The sequence below is a fragment of the Rhamphochromis sp. 'chilingali' genome (assembly GCF_963969265.1).
Source record: "Rhamphochromis sp. 'chilingali' genome assembly, chromosome: 9".
NCBI lineage: Eukaryota > Metazoa > Chordata > Actinopteri > Cichliformes > Cichlidae > Rhamphochromis > Rhamphochromis sp. 'chilingali'.
In genome coordinates, this window is record NC_137936.1 from 18864154 (window position 1) to 18887121 (window position 22968).

The 22968-nt window shown below is 41.3% G+C and overlaps 1 protein-coding gene across 3 annotated transcripts in view; it reads right to left on the bottom strand.

Moving 5' to 3' along the window:
• The window catches only part of col7a1 (collagen, type VII, alpha 1), a 64021-nt gene extending 42740 nt beyond the window's left edge, over positions 1–21281 (bottom strand). For all 3 annotated transcript variants that reach the window (XM_080892303.1, XM_080892302.1, XM_080892304.1), the window contains exons 1-40: positions 20961–21281; positions 15921–15993; positions 15628–15808; positions 15384–15540; positions 15192–15285; positions 14922–15080; positions 14674–14831; positions 13593–13722; positions 13163–13282; positions 12172–12327; positions 11810–11929; positions 11566–11715; positions 9184–9300; positions 8843–8989; positions 8624–8749; positions 8367–8513; positions 7984–8106; positions 7522–7788; positions 7268–7411; positions 6999–7130; positions 6754–6900; positions 6415–6549; positions 6156–6305; positions 5937–6073; positions 5698–5824; positions 5429–5572; positions 4816–4982; positions 4544–4585; positions 4330–4356; positions 4194–4238; positions 3736–3855; positions 3586–3657; positions 3439–3474; positions 3299–3352; positions 3126–3203; positions 2796–2909; positions 609–635; positions 465–518; positions 285–356; positions 154–213 (exon numbers count right to left, since the gene is read on the bottom strand). In XM_080892303.1, coding sequence (XP_080748429.1) covers positions 154–213; positions 285–356; positions 465–518; positions 609–635; positions 2796–2909; positions 3126–3203; positions 3299–3352; positions 3439–3474; positions 3586–3657; positions 3736–3855; positions 4194–4238; positions 4330–4356; positions 4544–4585; positions 4816–4982; positions 5429–5572; positions 5698–5824; positions 5937–6073; positions 6156–6305; positions 6415–6549; positions 6754–6900; positions 6999–7130; positions 7268–7411; positions 7522–7788; positions 7984–8106; positions 8367–8513; positions 8624–8749; positions 8843–8989; positions 9184–9300; positions 11566–11715; positions 11810–11929; positions 12172–12327; positions 13163–13282; positions 13593–13722; positions 14674–14831; positions 14922–15080; positions 15192–15285; positions 15384–15540; positions 15628–15808; positions 15921–15984 — 4500 coding nt within the window. In that variant the 5' untranslated portion in view covers positions 15985–15993; positions 20961–21281. The remainder of the gene's footprint in view (positions 1–153; positions 214–284; positions 357–464; positions 519–608; positions 636–2795; positions 2910–3125; positions 3204–3298; positions 3353–3438; positions 3475–3585; positions 3658–3735; positions 3856–4193; positions 4239–4329; positions 4357–4543; positions 4586–4815; positions 4983–5428; positions 5573–5697; positions 5825–5936; positions 6074–6155; positions 6306–6414; positions 6550–6753; positions 6901–6998; positions 7131–7267; positions 7412–7521; positions 7789–7983; positions 8107–8366; positions 8514–8623; positions 8750–8842; positions 8990–9183; positions 9301–11565; positions 11716–11809; positions 11930–12171; positions 12328–13162; positions 13283–13592; positions 13723–14673; positions 14832–14921; positions 15081–15191; positions 15286–15383; positions 15541–15627; positions 15809–15920; positions 15994–20960) is intronic.
• Between the last annotated feature and the right edge of the window lie 1687 nt (positions 21282–22968).

Sequence of the window (22968 nt, forward strand, 5' to 3'; positions counted from 1 at the left end):
GGCACAGAAGCCCTTTTTTCACATGTATTTATTTATCTAAGCCGCCTTCATCATCCTGTCTGTTCTTTCTGATATTTACTGCATAAAATGGATACATCTTCATCATACTGTACTATGAGCCATGCTTTTTAAACACCCATGTGTCTGACCTACCCTGTCCCCAGGTTCCCCATTTTTGCCTGGAGGTCCAGGTTGTCCTTCGGCACTGTCACCCTGAAAAATAATCACAGGCCTGTGAAATAAACACATTGCATCACTCTTAAACCGACTCAATAGGCAACTACCTTCTCCCCTTTTCTGCCCTCAAGTCCTGCAGGTCCTGGAGGACCCCGAGGTCCCTGAAGTCCTGGAATACCCTGATAATACAAAAAGCAATTAGTAAATGCAAAATATGCCTTGCTTGTACACAGAGCCAACCTTCAAAATAATGTGTCAGCACACTGTCTGCGATTGACAGCTCTTACAGGGGAGCCCTTCTCGCCTTTCACTGCCACCCCGCTGCCTACTCCTGGAGGTCCCTGTCAGCAAAAAGAAATAAAAGGTGAGAAATCATTCTGCTCGTGTGGTCCTTCGCAGTGAAAGGACAAGTTGGTGATGGTGTGACTCACCCTCTCTCCTGGGCTTCCCTTGTCTCCCTGTAGAAAAAAGTGGAGGAGGAGAGAGAAAGACAGATTGAGAAAACAACCGGGGGGAGAACGAGGACTCAGAACATTGTTACTCTATAATAGGTTTCCCAAGAGACTGATGTGCGTCATGTGTATGCACACAAACTCACAGGTTGATCTGTAAAAAAAAACCCCAAAAAACAAACAAAGGACGTCTCTGCTGTTTTATGTATTGTTTTATTGCGGTCATAAGCCGCTACTTTTTTCCCCCACACTGTGAACACTGCGGCTTATACTGACGTGCGGCTAATGCATATTTTTTGTCATGCGGCCAAAAACATTTTGCCTGGTAACAGTAGACCAATAAAATTGATAAGTAGTATATATACGTATATATTTTTACCGGTTGTTAAGAGACGTTGTAATGTTGTTTGTGCACTGTTCCGTAAAAAAAACACAACATACGCAGCGTAATTTGTGTGTTACCGATACGTACGTATACTTAAAGGTAGCCGTGTTACAGCCGCTGTTTGAGGAAAAAAAGCATTTGCAGTATGTATTTTTGTATGTTACCATGTTTATGTTACCTTACGGATTAAATTAAACGTTAAAAATCCTCACGTGTAATATTTTTGTGCAGATATCTCATATTACAAGTGAAACGCATACGGCTTAAAATCCGGTGCGGCCTGTACAAGTGCAAAATTGATTCTTTCTAGGATTAGAGCATGCGGCTTTTCATCAGGTGCGCTCTGTAGTCCGGGATTTACGGTACCTTAAAACTAAAGCAGATTGACATAATGCAATGATCTGTTAATAACGCGACATTCTTATAAAATAACTGAAGAATTGGAAACTTTGCTGGGAAAGAGAATAAAGGATGAGATTTTTCTTCATTATTTCCCAGTGGGTCACCACAGCTGATCGATCTGTCCCTTTATCCCCAGCCAGTGACCAGTGAACACTATGATAGACAGGGTAATTCATGTCCAGACTTCAGACTTCGCAAAATCAAACAGCATCAGTCTCTGGGGCGATCGTGGCTCAAGAGTTGGCAGTTTGTCTTGTAATCAGAAGGTTGCCAGTTCAAGCCCCGGCTCGGACAGTCTCGGTCGTTGTGTCCTTGGGCAAGACACTTCACCTGTTGCCTACTGGTGGTGGTCAGAGGGCCCGGTGGCGCCAGTGTCCGGCAGCCTCGCCTCTGTCAGTGCGCCCCAGGGCAGCTGTGGCTACAATGTAGCTGCCATCACCAGTGTGTGAATGGGTGGATGATTGAATGTGTAAAGCGCTTTGGGGTCCTTAGGGACTAGTAAAGCGCTATACAAATACAGGCCATTTAGCATCAGTCTCTGTTATTGAATATGAAAACTGGATTTTTAATACATTAAAAGAAGAAAAAAGACCCGAGACTTTTTAAATATGGAGTGGAAAACTGAAAAGTAGAAACCTGGATAAAAACCTCCAACCAAAGAAAAACTGCCCAAGGATTTCTTTACATATACAGCCAATGATTGATATTCCACTGATGAAATATGCAGGCAGCTCAATACTACCACCATGTGTGACACTCTGACAATAACAGTTTCTTGTTGGAGAAATGCTCCACAGAGTTCATAAACCATATCCAACAGCTGTTTTCCCAGTAGGAATGGAAATAATGGAAAGAACTGAGTGAAAAAACTGTACCCACCCAAGTATATAATGACCAGTATATAATAAGCTTGTATATAAAAACAGAGCAAATATTCATTGCATTTGAAACTGCTGCTGTTTCCTTGTACTTGTAACAGAGCTAAGGGAAACTGACTGGGTAGTTTCAGAATCAGAATCAGAATCAGAAAGGGTTTTATTGCCAAATGTTGAGCAGGTTTACAACATTAGGAAATTGCTGCGGTGCTTAGTGCAAACATACTGTCATAAACGCTTAAATAGATATAAAAATAAAAATAAGAATAAGAATTAAAAGTGCTAAGTAGATAGTTTAAGATACGTTTTAGCACCGATATGGCAGAGAACAAAACTTCTGCACAGAAGTCAACCTGGCGGTCAGTGTTTTGCACTAGGAAAGGATGTGGGCTCATACATACATGAGACATGAGTAAGGGCACTTTAGAAATCTGATGTCAAAAGAATTAACTATGGAAATCTATTTCTTTTCTTAGTAGAAGCGAAACAATGCAGGAGAAAAACCTTGACTGAAAGCCCTGGTGTTCCTGGTATTCCTGGGCGACCATCCTGGCCTCGTGTCCCTGGAACTCCAGGTTCTCCTTTGGTGCCGTCCCTGCCTAGCCGACCTGGTATACCCTTGCCACACAACAAAAACTCAAGTCAGTACATATGAATGATGGATGACCATACAAACCATTTTAACTACACTCTCTTCTACACCTAAGATTTTACAGGTGACACTTTGGCCCACTGTGGGTTTTAGGATTACACTGGCTATTTAAAAGAAGTTAAAGAATGCTGTGAATGTCAACATAAGAAACATCCTGACTGGTTATCTGGTGCTTTTCTTACATCTGTTCCTGGAATGCCTGGTTCTCCTTTCCTCCCTGGAAGACCCCCACCACCAGATGTCACAGAACCTGGTTCACCCTAAAATATCAACAAAGTGCAGTAAACAGTGGAATAATAATACTTCACCTTTTTTCTGAATTGGAAAAAAAAGGTTAAGACGTTTTTAAGCTCACCCTTTCACCTTTATCACCCTTGGGCCCCAGTGGTCCTGGTGTTCCTGGTTCACCCTAGAACAACAGAAAACAAAGGAAACACTGCAGTTCAAACCCGGTCACCAACAACTCTCTGGTACAGGACGGCTGGGGCTACTTACTGGGTTTCCTCTGACACCAGGTAAGCCTTGTGAACCCTGTGCAGTAAAAAAATAAAAAAATAATAATAATAAGTAACAGTATTTTATTGACTCGCTGCTAACAAAATCATAAACAGTCAATCTGTGGGTTCCAGTCACTCTACTCACAGGAACACCTGCATTTCCAGGGGCACCTGGTCGCCCTGGTAACCCTGGATTTCCATCAATACCGGGAAAACCCTAAAGAGAACACGGCATATTAGTTTGCTTCTGTTTTGGCTGGTTTGTATGGTTTAGAATGATTTCAGCTACACTTACTCGCTCTCCCTTTTCTCCTTTTACCACTAGCGAAGGGTCAATTGGGACACTTTGGCCTGGTGTTCCTGGACGACCTTCAGGGCCTCTGGAGCCATCTCTCCCAGGCAAACCATCACGACCCTGTATGAAGATTGCTATTTTCAAGAAAGAGCTAGCATGGCGGTGGACTGCAAACCGACATGCAGATTTGCATTAACCATAGGCAGGCTAAAGCAACTTAAACAGCACAACCTGTGTAGAGCTGCCAGTTAACACGTTCAGCTGAGCCAACACTGTTGTGGGCTGATATTGATTTGCTGGATTTGCGACAGAACCAGACTTTGTGGCCTGCCTGGACTGACTTTACACTCAATAACTGGACGCTTGCTAAAATGTCATATCAATATCCATTTGCAGTAACACTGCACTACTGCAATGCCAAACTGAATCATCAAGTTCAGTACAATTAAATGACTCACAGGCTCTCCCTTGCGTCCATCTGCACCATCTCTGCCTCTCTCACCCTGTGGGTTCAAACAAAGGAAACAGCATCTTAAAAGCTGAAGAACAAGACCACTGGAGAAAAAAAAAAGTGCAACTTCAGCTCTTCAATACCTTTTCTCCACGTTCTCCCTTGTCACCCTAAAAGAAAATTAAAAAATAACACCAAAGATTTAGAAATTACAATATGAACGGCAACAGAAGAAAGCTCTTGCTTTTATCAGTTACATAATTAACAAGCAATTAATCGGAGCAGCTTACATCAGTCAGTTTGTGGTTATAGGTTATAAAATGTAAAAATACAGCATGACGGTACACAATAACTTACCCGAGGGCACTGAATGGTGCACTCATCTGTATCTTGAGTAGTCTAAAAAACATCAACAGAAACAGCTGAGATTTAGACTTTAATTCTTATCACCGTTAAAATAATCGACACATATTCACTAATGTGAGTGTTACAGATGTTTAAATAGTTACTGGAAAACTAGCTGTTTTGTTTGCCTTCTTCTTTTTTTAAGTACATGTCAGTCCAGATCACACCAAGCTTAACTCTAATTCAAGATTGTAAACAAAATATTTTTTCTGGTTTCTTCCCACCTCTTGCGCTCTGGCAATACCACAGAGCAAGTCGGCTAGATTAGATTGTAGCGTGTTCAGCTGCGCTGGATAGCTTGTATACAAGAGGTTGTTGTTGCCATCTGACACAGCCTGATACAGCTCCACAGTGTCTGCCTGGTCGACACCAACAGCTAGGACTTTCACACCTAGCAAACATGCAAACAGAAAAATCAACAGTATTTGTTTGCAAGGCAGAAAAGATCATGTCTGTAGTGTACTGCAATTGAACAAACTATTTGTGGAATTATTTTGTAAGCATTGTTAATTAATTAAATTGTTTATTAAAATTTGATATGCCAAATACTCGGCATATCTCAGCATGATGTGCAGTGTGTCCGGCTCTGTTCAAGATGCTTTCAGATGTTTCATTCTATTAATGGTTTTCATTTATTTTTAGATTGAACACATGGCTTCCTACATTTTTAGACACACTTTTGTGGTAGATATGTCCCAACTAAACTGTTCCAATTCTGTCAAATATGCTGCCTTCATAGGGACCAGGCAGTAACACCCATCCAAGTTAAAGCAGCTGTCATTCTATTATATTCTGTTAATATTGTGACTTCATGTCAGTGATCCTCTGAAAGAAAACCTGTAGCTTTGAGACTGCTGGCTGCAAGGCTCAGGTCGTCATTGGAACGTTTGTCAGCGATGATGACAACAACACCAGGGACCCTTAGTCTCCGTCCAGCTGATGGGGTCAGGACATATTGTCTGGTGAATGTTACCGCCTCACCTGCAGAGGGTGACAGGCAATATCACAAATGTCATCGCACAAAACAAAGTAGCTGCTCAGATGGCACTCAGTAAGAACATCAAAGGACTGTCAGAAATGATAAGGAGAAAGACAAAAATCCCAACCGATGTTGCTCCCTGGGCTTTCATCAAAGGGTATGGACTGAATCTCTTGAAGAAGGGTGTCAGATCTGGCATGGCGATTGAGCAGGAACCATATTTTGGGTCTAGAACCATATACTACAACCCCAATCTGAAACAGATTAAAAAAAATAGCCCATAAGTAAAAGCTAAAAAAGGACTGGAAAAAAAACAGTTGTGCATTTCCCTGATCTGTTGTGAGACTTTTTTTTGACAAAAAGTACCTGTGTGTTGAGGGCTCCAGTAGTTATGAGAGACTCTGCTGTATTTGTGAGGAATTCACGTAAAGGTCTTGCAAGATTAATACGATCAGTGGACGCAGGTACCAGAAACACCACATCTAGAGACCCAAGCGCACACACTGCAAACAGAGGTGTGTGTCAGGGTTAGTAAGCGATGCATTCTTAAACAAAAGCATATGAAAGAACATGTGTTTGTTTTACCAGGGCGTCCAACTACAGAGCTTTCCCCTCCTAGTCCACTTGCAAAGTTGGGTTGCAGGCTAAATCGATATCGAAGGCCCAAACGCAGCCCGGGCACCTCATAAGAGCTAGATGAAGCAGGCAGCGTGACGGACAAGACTCGACCACTATCTGAGAAATGTGAACAGTGGGATTAAATGAAATGCATAATGTTAACAATGCAAGCATGTAGAAGTTGAAACAAAACAAAAAAGTGAACATGTATACCGCGATGCCTTACCTGATTCTTCTCTCCAACGAAGAATATATCCGGTGGCACCTTGTAAAGGACTCCAGCCTAGCCGCACAGAATCCTGGGTAACCTCTACCACTCGTAAAGTTGTGGTAGGCAATGAAGGCGGGGTATAATCACCAGCTGTGTGCATTCAGATGTAGTCAATTTATCCCCTTTATCAGTCAGTTTTGTACATTTCAACGGTTTTCTGTGAAATTTGAGATTTTGCAGCAAGGCTTCACAGAACCCTGCATATTCCTGAAGGTTTATGTTAGCACCAATCAGTATTTGTGAATTACCTCTAAAACACATTTCCTGCAATTATATCCAAAAGTCAGGACTCACGTGTGGTAACGCTGACAGATACCGGGGCTCCCTCTCTGTTTTGGACTAAAGCCATGACCTGCACCTCATACTGAACTCCAGGGTCCAGCTGGTCTAAATCCACTGCTGTCACATCTCCAGCTACCAGCTGACTCCTCTCTTCACCACCTACAGCAAAACACAGCAAGAGTGAGTGATCTAAGAGAAACAAGCTTTTATAACACCTTAATATCAGAAGAGACAAAAGAAGAAACAAAACCACACACCATCTGTTCTCCTCCAAGACACACGATAAGATGTTGCTCCCTGCATGCCAACCCAGGTGACTCGGACAACCTCTCCGCGGCCCTCCTGGACTTGCAGTGATGTCACAGTCCCAACCGTGGACTGATCTGGTTCTGTGAGTAGGATCAGGAAATACTAAGCATTGTTTACTTTAAAATATCCCAAGTAATCCACACTCACAGCTAGGTTTATGTAAAAAGATACACTTTGCACCTGTTGTTCAGGGTATTTGGCTGATCTAGTGAGATACCTGTTTTGACATCTAGAACTGCAGGAGTCCCTTCTCGAGATCCAGTCAGTGTAGAAACCTGCACTGTGTAAGCCGAATCTGGCTGCAGTCCATCGATAGTGTAGGTAGAAACACTGGCATCAACTTTACGACTAGTTTCGACTCCTGCAGCGAGCAGAATATTGTTTGACACTAACACATTCTTTTATTTATTAATCATGTATGTGGTTCCATGTAAATGCATGCATTTGCTTTTAATGCAAATAATTACAAACCATCATCACGGCGCCACGTGATCTTATACCCAGTTGCCCTCGAGGAAAGTGTCCACGTAATGCGTATTCTCTGAGGCGTGATGTCAAGGACACGAAGTCCAGACAATAACCCACTTTGGGGATTGGTCTGAGTAGCCAGCGTGGCCACCTCTCCAACACGCTGATCAGCAACAGCTGCAACACCAATTATTAGTGCCTCATCTGGCTGCAGGCCTTCTAGGGTGAAGGCCGTGAGCTCCGCTCCCAGAGTACGGGATTGTTCTGCACCTACAAAAGGGAGAACATGGGGTTACAAAAAAATCTAAATTAATCAAGCTAAAACAGAGAAGAAATCTAAACGATTTTATATATATATATATATATATATATATATATATATATATATATATATATATATATATATATATATATATATATATATATATATATATATGAGATAATATTTATATACATAACACTTACTGTTGCCTTGTCTCCAAGTAACCCTGTACCCCGTTGCTCCGGTAACACCTGTCCAGGTAATTCGAATTCTCCGACTATTTGCATTTATTACTCTCAGATTAGTCACCCTTCCCACAACTTGCTCTGCAATCATTAATAAAATGATTAATAAAATATAGCATCACGGTGCTTTTAAGGAAAAAAAACTGTGGATAAAGCCTGAACTTCACAGAGGTCCATTCAGGGTCCAAGGTTTTCAAAGATAAAAAACAAACAAACACATCTGCCATTGAGTCAAGTGAATGTGATGATCTTTTTGTTTGTTTGTTTTTTGTTGTTGCTGAAATTGGCAGGTAAAAGAAAGACACAGGAGAATCAGAATGTCAGTAGCTTCCCAAACTCACCTGGTTTGATATTGACAGTCACCGGGTCTCCTTCGTTTTCTCCCACCAGTGCCGTGACACTGACACCATACGAGACCCCCACTATCAGGTCTCTGAGGTCAAGGGTCGTCTGGTTTCCAGGAATGAGTCGTACTTCTTCTGTTTGCGCTGACATGACATGAATCATACAGAAATTTTACCACCAATCATGTTTTTATTCATTTGGCAACAGAAGATATTGATTTGTTTTTCTTTTTAAATGACTAAGTTCAGCGTACAGTCAGTGTTCAAGATGATAACTCTGTACTGTGTGGCTCCGGCTACACCGGTCCAGCCAAGTCTGACAGTGCTGCCCAGATACTCCACCACTCGCAGGTTGGAAACCCTTCCCACTGGCTGTTCCTCTGCAAAATCAAGGGTCAAAGTGATTCTGGCACAATCAGCATGTTTATGACCCATACAGTAAATCCAAAATCAGTTTAGGGTTCAAGGCGGACCTCTGAATGTGGTGGAGACAGGTGTGGCTTCCTCACGACCTTCGAACAGGGTGTACAAGGTGAAGATATATTTTGTGTTTGGTTTCAGGCCTGTGAGCACAGAGTTGGTGGTGCTTCTTGGAAAGGACAGGCTCCGGACAGGGCCTCCTGAAGCACAAAAGAACAGTGAACAGGGATCAACTTTTTCTCACTCTATATATAATATCAGTGCAGTATATGCTTTCTGTTTCTATTTAAAGTTGGGATATAATAGAATACAAAACTAAAGCTGGCAAAGTTGGGAAAAAATCATAAGAATTTATTTTTTAAAATTTTGCTTTCATGGTATATGTATGTCTAACCTTCCCCCTCCCTCCACTCCAGCCGATACCCTTGAGAGGACTGAATGAGTCTCCAGGTGAGGCGGATAGAGGAGGGACTGGTGATAGCTGCTCTGAGGACCTGCTGCTCTTGACGCTCTGAGGGGAAAAAATAATACATTATGCAATATGTTTTGAAATGTTTATATGTACATGGGATGGCTTATTATGTTCTGTAATTGCATCTTCTGTTTAGAATGGCTGCAGACTTTCCATTCAGTATAAATAGTGGGTGACAAACCCACTTTCAAGGTACATTTGCCATACTACAAATTCTGTTCTTGCAGAATTACTACATGCATGGACTCCTGGAGCTTTTTTACTCCACAGTCACTAATTCACACACACATGCGTGCAAACACGCACACACACACACACACACACACACACACACACACACACACACACACACACACTAAATAAGAGCAACTTATTGTTTTTGTATCTTGTGCCAGGAGGACTGAAAGACGCTTCTGCACTTAAATAGATGCCCATGATTACTGGACACCTAGTCTACCACGAGAGCTACAGCCACACACAAAGATCTATTCCCAGACACACTTCATATGGTGTCGTGATAGATTATTATAAGACTGAAAGTAACTCCATCGAACATGAAACTTGCCTTCTTTAAAGTTGATACAAGTACAATTTTTATAGCAGTAAATAGGGTAAGTACCAGGCATTTGTTGCGAATCAAATGTACTTGATTAACTGGTCATAAGCAATTGTGAGCACCTTCATAAAAAAAAGACGTTCAGGTCTGTTTTAACAGATTCTCACAATCTTCCCAGGACATCCTAACAAATTCAACCACAGGTCAGACTGTGCAATGCTCAGAGAAACTGCAAAAAAAACAAAACCTCAGTCTCTACAGGCCCCAGCTAGCATGTTAAATGAAAGTTTATGACAGTATAATCAGAAAAAGATAGAACAAGTATGGGTTATTTACAAGCATTGCCAGGGGAAAGCCTCTTCTCTCTAAAAAGAACATGGCAGTGTGGCTTAGGTTTGCAAAGTTGCATCTGAACAAGCCACAAGAACTCTGGAGCAGTACAGTGCACCACATTTGGTGACAACCAAACACGGCACATTAGCACAAACACAGAGGTGGAGGGGTGATTTTAGTCTCTTTTGACCAAAAGACCTGGGCACCTTGCAGTCACTGACTCAACTATAATGCCTCTGTAAATCAAAGTATTCTAAAAATAAAAGTCAAATTTGAGGCCATCTGTCCAACAGCTAAATTTGGCCATGCAACAGGACAAACACATCAGCAAAGCAACAACAAAATGTCTGACAAAAGATAATAATCAAGGTGTTGCACATTATTCTTTTTGATATAACTGGATATCTGAGTGGCTACAGAGCAAAAGTGAACATGGACATGCATGCCACTCTTAAACCATTGAAAATCTATCATTTGTACAGCAGCCAGTTGCAGTATGTTAGCCTGCATATGCAAATTGTACACGTTCGTGTCAAAACAGATCTTCGTGGTTGAGGAATCTTTTGTGAAATTGCATTAAAGCTACAGTGTCAAGAAAGCAGTGTAATGATTGACAGCTAAGTAAATCAGAAACAGATTTAATACCACACCTCCGCCCTGAGGCTGTCAACGTAGTGGACAAGAAATCATCACACAGGTCGGCAGCCACGAGACAAACAAACACGTTTCTCCAATGCTGTGAATGAGCACAGGACTTTTCTTGTAACTGAGCTGCAACTACATCGATGTGTGTCCGATAAAGGTCCAGAGGTCAAAGAAAAGTTTGATAATGAAAAGGTAACTTGAAGCTTACACACACAACAAAGTGCTTTAAGAGAACATGTTGTATACATCTTAGTCCTCTGATGGCAGAACTGAGCCACAAAAAAGTTTCCAGTTCTCCATTCCCATCACTCCACTGCTCAGTGTTGTGTCCCCACAGTGACTCAAGTAACACTGGTCCAAATGAAGAGACAGCATATGGGAACTGCTCACGAGAGGCAGATGGTGTGTGTGTGTGTGTGTGTGTGTGTGTGTGTGTGTGTGTGTAACGAGGGCGTAGGTGTGCTACAAAATGTTCCCCAAACAAAACAGCCCTAAACAGTAACACATGTAGACATTTTAAAATAGAGATAAACCGCAAGGAGGATTTCTATCGCTTTATTTTTCTCCCCATCTTCTTCCTGCTGCTGCACTTGGCAGGACAGGATAGAAGGCAGGAGCAAAATTCAAACAGCATTCTTTATGACAATTAGTTTCTAGAGAAACGGGAAAACTGGAAAGTAGATTGTTGCCCCAACGTACTGTGAGTCACTGATGGGATGAGAACAGAGGAGAAGTTTGGTGGTGTGGCAGACAACTGAAAGCACGCCTACCTATCTTGAATCTGGCCGTTGTTGGAGAGGCCTCTGTGTTTCCCTCGTACAGTGGGATAATAGTAACAATGTACTCAGTATCTGGCTGGACCCCGGACAACGTGTAGAAGTTGATGTCACCACCGACCTCCACGGTCTCTACATCACGACCTAAGTGAACAAAAAACAAAGACAAAGATGTAAAGATATGTGACGCAGTAAATAAATGCTGTTAAAAAAAATGATGTCTGATGTGTCCTTCGACCTGTAAACGGTCCCCAGACCAGACGGTACGCCCTCGCACCGCTGACACCTCGCCATCGCACACGAACACTGCCCTCTGACTCCGTCTCCACTGATAACTGCTGCACAACCTCAAGGCTCACTAGCACAAAAACATAAACAGAGAGACGTGAAGATAATGTTAAATAATGTTAAATAAATACTGAAGGTCAACACAAGGAGACAGTATCACTTAGATCAGGCACTATAATTTATCATTTCTGTGTATTTGTGGCAAACTGTACCACTTATTGTATTTTACCTGCTGACTATGGTCGCTCACATTACAGGAACATTATATAGCAGCGGCAAAAGGATTAACAGCAGGCGAGAGGACGAACTCACGTGTGCGGGCGTTGAGGACAGACGGGGATGCAGAGTTTCGTGGGAACAAGGGGTAGAGGCTGATGACGTACTCTGTGTCGGGCTGAAGTGACTCCAAGGTGACAGATGTGGAGCCTGCAGACAGTGTCTGCTCCAACAGCTGAGCTGCCGGCTGACCTACACAGAGAAGAGCAATTAACTAATAAATGCCCTAAGAGCAATCGCAAATTATACTGTGCGCTATGTTCGAACATTCAGACAGAATGTTTTTGCCTTTAGGGCCTCGCCTGTGCTTGATTAGTCTCGAGCATACTGAGAAAGGCCGTGTGCCTGTGCAGAATGTAGGTGTCTATCTTTGCCTGGTTTCACTGTATTATAAATGTCAAACGGTGCACTGTGAATAGGTAGGAACATCACTCCATGCTGCGCATGCTCACTACAATGCACCCATTGACGTGGCAGTGTAAGATTGACAGGGTGGCTTAGCGTGGCATTCTTCAGAAGAACTGATACTGGCACAGCATGTGGTGAGAGAAAAAGCTTATATGAGCCCTCGGGGCCCACTTTCCTCTCCTGAATCACAGCCTAAGCACCCACCCAGACCTCCTGACACACCCGGGTGCTATAAATGTGAAGACAAAATGACTCACAGTCCATGACATAAGCAAAAGTTTTCTCAGTCTGCCGAGCTTCATGATCAGCGATGATAAAATGTATTTGATATTTTAGGTAATTATAAGGTTATAAACATCCCAGCTGACAGCCAGTGCCTGAGGGAAGTTAGATGTTACCGAAGCTAATGTTGATCACACTGAACCCATACTGCTACACACCCTTTGCATGGCCCCTGGATGCCATAAAAAGTAACAGTTATTGACTAGTGTTGACTTCTTTTCCTTTTTTTTCATAATTCTGCCAAGGTTAACATCGTGGCAGGGCTATTCTGACATTATAGGATAAGAACGGATTACCAAAACAGGCAGGAAACAGAACAAATACATGTGTGCCCGACCTTGTGGTCCGTAGGTGATTCTGTAGCCCTGGACAGGAGTTGAAGGTTGATTCCAGCCCAGAGTGAGAGAAAAGAAACCTGCTTGCACCAAGCGCAGACTGGAGACACCTGGCAATGACCCTATGTGAAGAGAAAATGGGCTATTTCATATTGCAAATGGACCGATACTTATCTAGCGCTTGTCTACTTAATCTGAGAACTCAAAGCATTTTCTTATTACAAAGCTAATTCATGTATTGACACTCACATTGATAAAAGTGCTTTTTCCGATTCTTAGCCACTCTTAAACCAACATTCAAATGCTCACACTTTGATTAATGGATGAATCAGAGACAACTGGGGTTCGGTAACTTGCCCAAGGATACTTTGACATTCATAAGTGTTTTGTCAGTCTCTTGTGTCTCTGTTGAGTCGTTCACTTTGTACTCACTGGTCCGTTGCTTGGCAGAAACAGAGTCTCCCACACTGTTGGGGTACTGGGCGATGACAGTCACCAGGTAGTCTGTTCCTGACCTTAAACCTCGTGCAGTGTAGGTCCTCTGATTGGCAGTGACACTATCCTGCAGGTTGGGACAGGGGTGATCTTTGTAAACTGAGACTCCTAAAACACGTGTATGACTGAAAAATAAATCATCACCATCATGCCAAGGTACACAGAAGTGAATGCAATGCTTTGCTCTGCCACACTTTAATTTTTCCTTTTCCTTGAAGAAGATCCACCCATTAGACATGTTTATACTCAGCCTGAACACACATGCTTCTCGAGCAAAGCAGGATTTCGTCTGGCTCGTAAAACTGCAATTAACTGTTTCAGTGTAGGTCACATAAATGCACCTTTGCTCATTCTCTAAAATCCTTCAACACCTGAGGTCACGTTACCTCGACATCAGTGGAAGAAGTCATGGGGTGAAAGAAACGTGCGAAGGAGACTTAGAAGACTCGTTTGGCAGGTGACAGCCATATAAAAACAACAAAGTTCAAAGATGAACCACAAAATGCACATTTTAAAGAAAAAGAAATATATTATATACTATTAAATGACATAAATCTTCTTTTATTATTTTTTTCCTGCTGAAGAAAAGATCCTGTATAACTCATTTCTTCCTTTGTTTAATAAATCTTTTTGGGACCAGCATAAAATTTAATCCATCAGTCACATCCAATTCAGTGTCAGCTAACCTGATTAAAAAACTAATGATACAATAGAGCTGTAGATGTACAGTAACTAATGCAAATCAATTTATAGTGAATCTTAAACATACTATGATATAAGTAATACACTTTATAATTGTTTAAGCTGTGTTTTACAAAATTCTAAACACATCAGTAGTTTACGGCAATAAATGAAAAATGAACTTAAAATGTAACGTTTATGCAATCTGCTCCACTTGTCAATCATGTTGATAATTTCTTGTGAATCATCAGGTGGTGTGTAAAGGTGTATCCTATACTAAAGGAAATAATAAAGGAAGCACTTCAATCTGATTATTTGGTCGCACCCCTGAACTCACCTGACGCATTTCTGCTATGACTGGTTGACCCAGACCAGTGAGTGGCACGTGCTGGATCACATAGGCACTCACAGGGCCCCCTGCAGGACTCCATCGGAACCTGAGAGAGTCAGACGTCTGGCCTATGAACTGCAGGTTGGATGGACCAACAAATGCCTCTAAGAAGAGAGGAGACACAGTTAAAATCACATGTAGTTTTACAATAATTGTGACAGTTTAATTTCTTTGAATTCTAAAGTTAAATATACCGTCGCTAGCATAATCGCCTCCTGCTTTCGTGCAAACTTGAGAGTTCACAAGAGGAAGCAGCGTGTTCAGCAGTTTGAAGTCCCCAACAAAGAAGGTAAAATCCCTGCTGGGTTGGGACGAGATCTGAGCCAGTTCATTCCTGTCTGCGCTCTTTATGCCTGTTAAAAACAAAATAGTTGTCAAAGAAAACAAAGCACTTCACCTGAAGCTCTGGTATAATTCCAGATTATTCAGAATAACTGAGGAAATACTGCAGATAAAACACACACCAACTGCAAAAACATGAACTCCCTGACTGCGCAGCTTCTGTGCTGGCTCGTTCACATTGTCCTGTGACTTCCCATCTGTGATTAGGATCATGATCTGAAAGTTAAAGAGGGTCCATAGATAAAATTAGCTAGAACTGCTACATTGAATAGATAATAATTTATCAATCATAATGGTATAGCTACTCCTTAGACCTTTGGAACATCCCGAACAGAGGCGGGGTTGAAGAAGTTATCAGAGGCAAACTTAAGGCCGTCACCAGTGCGTGTGTTTCCACCTTTATAGTTTATATTTTGGACAGCGTTGACAAGCTCAGTGCCATTCAGGTAGGCAGTCAACGTGAACTCAACTCTGATGATGGAAAAATGTGCATTAATATACAATTGTGCACCTGCCATGTGTTTTTTAGTTGTTTTGTTTTTAATTACTCTCAGTCACCTCGAGGTGTCACTGTACTGTGCAACACCGAACCGAATCCCTGACTCGCCCACGGAGCTGGCGAATGGCTTTACAATTCCAGCCATAAAGCCCTTAACCTGCAGGAAATTAGGTCGGCCAATACTGGAAGAGCCATCAACCAGGAAAACTATATCTGCAGCTTGTACATTATCACACCTGTCTGATGGACATAAAGGACAAGAATTAGAAACAGCAACATAAAACATTATGTCTGTCAGGGAAGATGTGACAGTAAGGTAAAGTGAAGTTAATTCAAACAAAAGGCATTTTACCCTGAGCTTCAGCATGTTTCACAGAGCACAGCAGGACAGTTACAGTGAAAACCCAACTCCACATCTTCACAACCTGGGACACACAAAGAACAGGTAATATTATCATTAATATCATCTCTAAAAACAGTCTGAACAAATTACAAACTGTATATAGATATTTTAATATCATCTTCATTTCTGTTAACCACTATCTATTAATAGTAAACATCAACACTGAAAATCCGGTTTCTGCTGACTGCCACTTTCTTCTTGTTCAGCTGGATTTCATTAGTCATTTGTTCCATAGCATAATTTGTGGGTAGTTCAATCCAGTAATTTGTCTGCATTTTCTTAGGATTCTAGTCATTGTTCCTGCCTATACCTGTTCTGACCTACCTGACAGCCTTTATTTCTTGTCAGCCTCATTACTTTGAACATGTTTTCCTGTAACACAAACACGTGAGGTCTCTTTTCTTATACCAGTCTGTCCTGCAGTCCAGGTTTTGCACTGCACCAAGAAGCTCTCACACCTGGTGAGAAAGTGTCCAAATACCTACCACCCCATATTACCTCATGGACTATTAATGTTATTCATCATCACTGAAGAGACCACTACACGAACACATTACGTGAACAAGAAGCCCTGAAAGAAAGCATTGTGCATGCACTTAGAAATTAGTAACCTTGTATATATGACTGAGTGTTGTTTTAAATATTATAGTGAATGATGACCTCAGAGAAAAACCCCAAAAAACCCTGTAAATCTGAAGAAGAAAAAAAGTAAATACTATATATAGCTCCGTTAACTAATACCAACCCTTAAACAACAAGATTTACATGGTATATTTTTAATTTTTTTTACTTGTCATATTCTTGCATGTCTCTCACTAGGTATGGACTCCAAAAAGCAACAGGCTGATCTGTATGAGTCCACCTCTTGCATTCAGCAGTTTCCAGTAAAACAGCTAACGACCACAAAGGGAAAGAACAGTTAAAGATCAACAACACAGAGTGGCGTATTTCACACCCCCAGCTTTTCTTTATATGTTGGGAAGTGAGTTGACATAACTAAACAGCTTAGGTGGATTGTTTCACTATTACCTGTCTCATGCTAGCTCCACTCCGCATGCAGTTTGTGTGTTTGGTGAGTAGGTGCACTCACAGTGAGAGCAGGCAAAGGAGAAGCAAGTGTTACTTCAAATGACAGCAGCAAACAGTGAGCTGAGCCACCCTGGACAATTTGTAATTTTACTCATACAATAGCAATTCAGTAAATGTATATTCTTATATGTTTTAGTTTGTTGCACTTTATTTATTAAAGTAGGAAAAGCAATGTTTAAGTCAAGCCTGATGTTGCTTTAACATAAAAAGGCATTAAGGTAGCTGCTTAAAAGGTTCAATCTAAGATACAACATGTCAGGTGGAAATTATTAATATTTAATATATTTTATTATGTGACAATATTGCACAGGCTCCTTTAGTTATTGTTAAAGCGTTAAGCAGTTATTGTTGCAAATTCCTTTTAAATATTGTGATATCATTTTGAGGTTATATCACCGACCCCTACCAGAGGCTATCCATCTTTTACATACACTCTACGAACCTCTGTGCATGTTGATCCTAAAAGAATAAAATGCAACCACCCATCCATTTGCTTCCACTTATCCTTGCTGATGATGGAGCCTCTCCCAGCTGTCATGGGGTAGGAGGCAGGGTATACCCTGGACAGATCACCGACCCACGGCACATTCAAACCCACATTCAATTTAGAATCATGCATGCCTTTGAACTGTAAGATGAAGCGTGGGTTACCAGAGGATACCCATGCAGACACAGCGAAAACATGCACACTTCATGCAGAGTGCATCAACTTTAAGGTTATTCTTTAACATCTATAACCTCGTTTTGATTCAAATGTGCACTTTTCTAGGGACTTCTGGAGGAAAGTTTGCATTTCACGGTTCCTGATGTGCACACATGTTTAACTGCAGCAACTCTGAAACCACAAATCCCTTCTTAATACCTACTAACACCACCTCTAAAGCTCACTGGTAGATTCTGCTGTAATTATCTACTGTAAATACATCAGGACTCGTGCATTTCTACAATAACACTGCACAGATCTGCTAAATACTGTCCAGTGAAATTATTTTAAAAATGAAAAGAGACAAAAAATATTCAAGAATCCAAAGTTAGATAAAAACCATTAAGACACACCACACTGAGTTTTCTAATGTTCAAACACTGCTTGAGGCCAGAAGCTCATAATCACTGATAAATGTTTATTTTTGTCCGAAACACATCCCACATCACACACAGGAAGCTTAATATGTTCCAAATGTAACCCCTCTTTCCCTTTTCAAAAATCAAAGCATCTATTTTGAGGCTCTTACACCTACAAATTTAAATTATGTACCTATAACTCCTACCTTTTATGTTATTTTTTTCACTGTAGGAAATCTATAGAAGTTCTGTTTATTGCTGGTTTTGTAAGCCAAGTTTTGAGACTATAGTCTATATTCCCAGCCTTTTCTGAAGTACAGTGGCTAACTTACCACTTTGTAATGCGATTTAAGATGTCACCAAACACGCCATCTTATGACTAAAAGTTGCACTAAATGTTAAATGGACTACAAACAATGGATTTTTCTTCTTCTTGCTATTCCCACGATACACTCACAAACCCTTTTCTATTTTCAGGCACAAATCTGTTCACATAAAGTCCTGGTAGAAATACTTCCAAGTAATTACTGCCAATTTACAAGCCAATTGTGGGGTGACCTATTTCTGAATGTTTTTTTGATAGATGTTCATCAAGTCTATATTAACAACGTGTCTAGTCTGGCTTCCACACCTGGAATGTGTAAATTATGAACTGGCTTATGGGCATGACCACACCCATGACTAGCCACTTGGCAAATAAACCAATCAAGAGGGTTAAAGGGTCAAAAGCTCAGAAGCTGACTGCTTCTTCTTCTTCCTAAACACAAGTCCCCCAAGCCGTCAGACTCCTGAACACTCAGTGACAGGACTGACACACACACCTTCATACACCAAGTTACTTTTTCCACAATGCTCAGTCTTTTGCACTGTCTTGTTCTATCTGGTGTTACACTGTCTTTGTTTTGTTTTTTTGCAATTTTTGCACATTGCACTTTATATAGTCCTGTGTTGATTGTCTGTTATATATTATATGTGGCACCATGGTCTTGGAGGAACATTGTCTCATTTCACTGTGTACTGTACATGGTTAGAACGACAATAAAGCAACCTGACTTGACTTGAAGTCATTTTTAAAAAGAAAAAGTAATGTGTGCATAACAGCACAGACAGAGGAAGTAAAAGACATTTAAACCTGTGGAAATTGTTTAATACTCATCCTAAAGCTTCTGTTGGAAGTTCGTACAGGAGCTAGACTATGCTTTCTAAAAGCTACACTTTTAGTAGAGATGCCATTCTCCCAGGGGGGCAGCGGGACACAGGCCACTGTGCTGTGACAGAGAGCAGGATTGTGTAAGAGCCAGCATAACATCAGTCTAGGGGACAGAGAGCGACACAAGTGGACAAGGGGATGGAAGGATCAAACGGGGTGGAAATGTCACAGTAAATTACTCAAAGTCTCGAGCTAAAACGCTCAGGATCTTGTGTACTTTGTACCCAAAGGTTGATCTTGGCAACTAGAGACAAGCGCTGCTCCGAGGCCATTAGGGAATTAAAACAAAGAGGGAGGGCTAATGCAGACTTTTTTGACCCCTGAAGTCAAATATATCATCTCCCACTTCCAACAATAATGGTTCCTTTAACCAAACAAAACAAAAACCTTGTAACAGCAACATTTGAATCTTATCCATGACCCCTTGCTGTAACAAGTTTCAAAATAAGCTCCAGTCTTATCCTCCTATTTAAGCATCTCACTAGCTTTGTATTACTATTATCAAAAGCCAGACTGACTGCATCTGAGAAATGACAACATTCAATGAGAAGTTATCCGTCTCATTCAAAAGCATTAATGGACTGAGACAAGTCAAATTCACAGGGCTTATAGTTGGTTTAATCCAACATAAACACAGAGAAAGAGAAACCTAAGCACGAGTAAAAATGGGCCATTGTTCATAAAATTGTTAAAGCAACTTTCTTTTCCTAAAACCTGAATAGAAAATGCTGGACAATGCACACATTAAGCACACGCGGTAACCAGCAGCAGCAGGCCTTACTTGGGATGACACACTTGGGATGAGTCCAGAGACATCCACTACCACAGTGGCACGCCAAAAAAGTTAACCAAGCATGGTTGCAGCAATGCAGCAAATTAAAAGGAGAGAGAGCGAGAAAGTGGCAGGGTGCATGTGAGGCTGTGAGGAAGACTCTAATCACTCCTTATAAATATTTTCAGGCATTTTTTTTTCTTTGCTGTTGTCTGAGCCAAACCACAGCAAAGAAAATGATGTCCTCAGAAGTAGTACAGACAGTTGAAACCAATCAAGATACAAAAGGCTGAGGAGGAAACGTAGGAGGGAGATTCTTTCGCAGCATCATGGTGTAATAATGGCCTCTCGCTATAAAAGTTCAGCTGAGGTCAAGATGTTATGAACGTCTAGTTCAACTAATGTAGGGATTTGGGTTCAGAGCAAAATTATGTTCTTTCATTCAAAAGGCAGTGGCGCTTACGATTTATTAAGACTCCTGTGCCTGATTCTCGTTATCATACAGAATACAGAAAAGCCAAGCATTTAAAAACACTTGTAATTATGAGAAGGGTGAAAATTAGGTGATGAATGTTCTGGATGTTCTTGTGCCAAGTGAAGCTTTTTTTTTTCTGATGGCAAAGCGATGGGCTTAAAGGGGCGGTGTACTGGCTACAGTTTGGGTAATTCCCCCATTTGCACAGTTGCGCTTACCAGACTGCAAGGTGTGCAGAGTAAGTGAATGCAGTGCACACATGCATAGCATTCTTATATAGACTGTCATTAGTAGTCTTCAGTGTAGAAATGCATGCAAACTGTGCACGAACTGCACCCAAGCACAAGGGCTCCCACAGAACACAGTTTCCACTTATCTTACCTGGGGATCTCTTCTCCTTGCACCCGACTGCAGCCTGCCGCTCCCCACCTTTCCACCTGTGGCATATCCACCAGCCCTGGATGTCCGTGCAGTATTTTGACCACACAGACGAGAATCACAATCCCGGCGTCCAAAATCACAACTTCAAAAAAGGTAAAAAGCAATCCAGTGGAGCTCAAACGCCCAGATCCTGTTGCTGCATCCCGGTGGAGGACCGTCAGATGTGAACGCTATTTCTGAATCCCGAGGCAGCGCTGCTCAGCGTGGGCTGAACTCAAGCAGGAGCAGAACAGTCCAGACTTGCTCGGATGCCTGAAGGGGAGTCCTGAGCTCTCCCTTTCTACTGCCTTTTTTTAACCTCATTCTCTTTTCCTGTCGTCCCTCCCTGCTGCTGACTGAAAAGCAGCCCATGCAACCGTTTACATGTGAACAGTAATCTCGTTACTTCTACCTGGAAAACTTCTGGTCACATGATTTTTATCCTGCTGTAGACCGACTTGGAAAAAGTTATGTGCACCGGTGGTACTATCACAAAACAAAAACAATAGTGACTAGTACTTAATGAAATATTTAGTTTAACTGAAAAATGTGTAACCAATGATCTCAGACTGTACATTAAAACTCCTCAACAAAACAAAAACTGTAATAAAAAACAGCCTTTCTATGCCTGTACTTTGATGTGGTGCTAATGATGCTCAAGGCTAGCTTCTAAACAGCTTCTTAACCAGGGTGCTGCAACTTTATTTCGGGGGTTTGTGGAGTTTGTTTATTATAAAAACAAAGTTAGAAGATTTTAAATGAGGCTTTGCTTAAAAGGAAATGCAGAAGAGTTTCCCAGAAGGCTCCAAAAATAAACATGTAATTATGTCAGGAGTAACATGGATAGGCAAACCCTCATGAAATTTTCTTACAGACACATAGTAATATAACAAATTAGGGATAGCGCAGTAGAAATCATATGTTTATTTTATTTTTCCTATGGGCTTATAAACCTTATTATAACCCTTTCATTCATTTTTAGGCTAGAAATGCTTATTTTACTATAAAAATAATTAAGATTAAAAAAAAATACCTATAGGTCAGAGAAACCTGCGACATAATGAAATTCCCACGATATAAATTTAGAGATAAATCTTGTGACACAAGACAGCAAGTGCAACTAGCTTAACAACTGCCTTGTGTGGAAAAAGCATAAACTGTCAACATCATGCAAATTAAGTACCAGTTTCTAAATTTGAGCAAAATAGGATATGGGGTTTGATACCTCACCTTCTCAATGCAAGACTTTGACTCACTTTAGTCCCCTGCAGCTTGATGGACTTCAGTTTGGTCAGTTTACGAAAGGGGGTAAACCCTCTGCTTTGACAGGATACTTCTTTGGTCATTAGCAACAATGGCGTGTCCAGCGGGGTGGCCTGGGGGGGCACAGGCCACCCCCCCAACCAGACTGGCCACCCCAGGTGCCACCCCAAAGGCAAAACAATAAAATTCAATCAAATATCAAATGTCCGATTATGTTTTCACGGTGAAGCTCAGATATCCGATTGTAAGTGAATGCAGCATCCTTCTGCGCTATGTGCGTCACGTTAGCAAAGGTAGGAGAGCCAAGCACGAAAGACGGCACTGCAGGAAACAATTTTTCGGTGAAAGAAAATGAGGACAGAATAAATATCCCGGTAAGTAATATTAAGTTTGTTGAGTTTAGTAAACTTCGGTGAAATTAGAATACCAAGGAAAAAATAACACTTAAAGAATTATTGCAGCTGTGGAATATTTCAGACAGTATGCTACTGAGGGCAGCTAACATAAGAGTTATGAGTTATAAGATATAATCTAAGTCGTAACATTGCTGTATGGAGCTGCAGATTTGGTTGCAGGTTAACATAGCTGGACTGGCCATCGGGCTTATTTGACTTATTTTTTATTTTTTTTGTAACGGCATGAACAATGAGAGGTGGTGGATTGGCCAGATGCAGGTCGATGTGTAGAAATAACTCCGTTGTTTGGT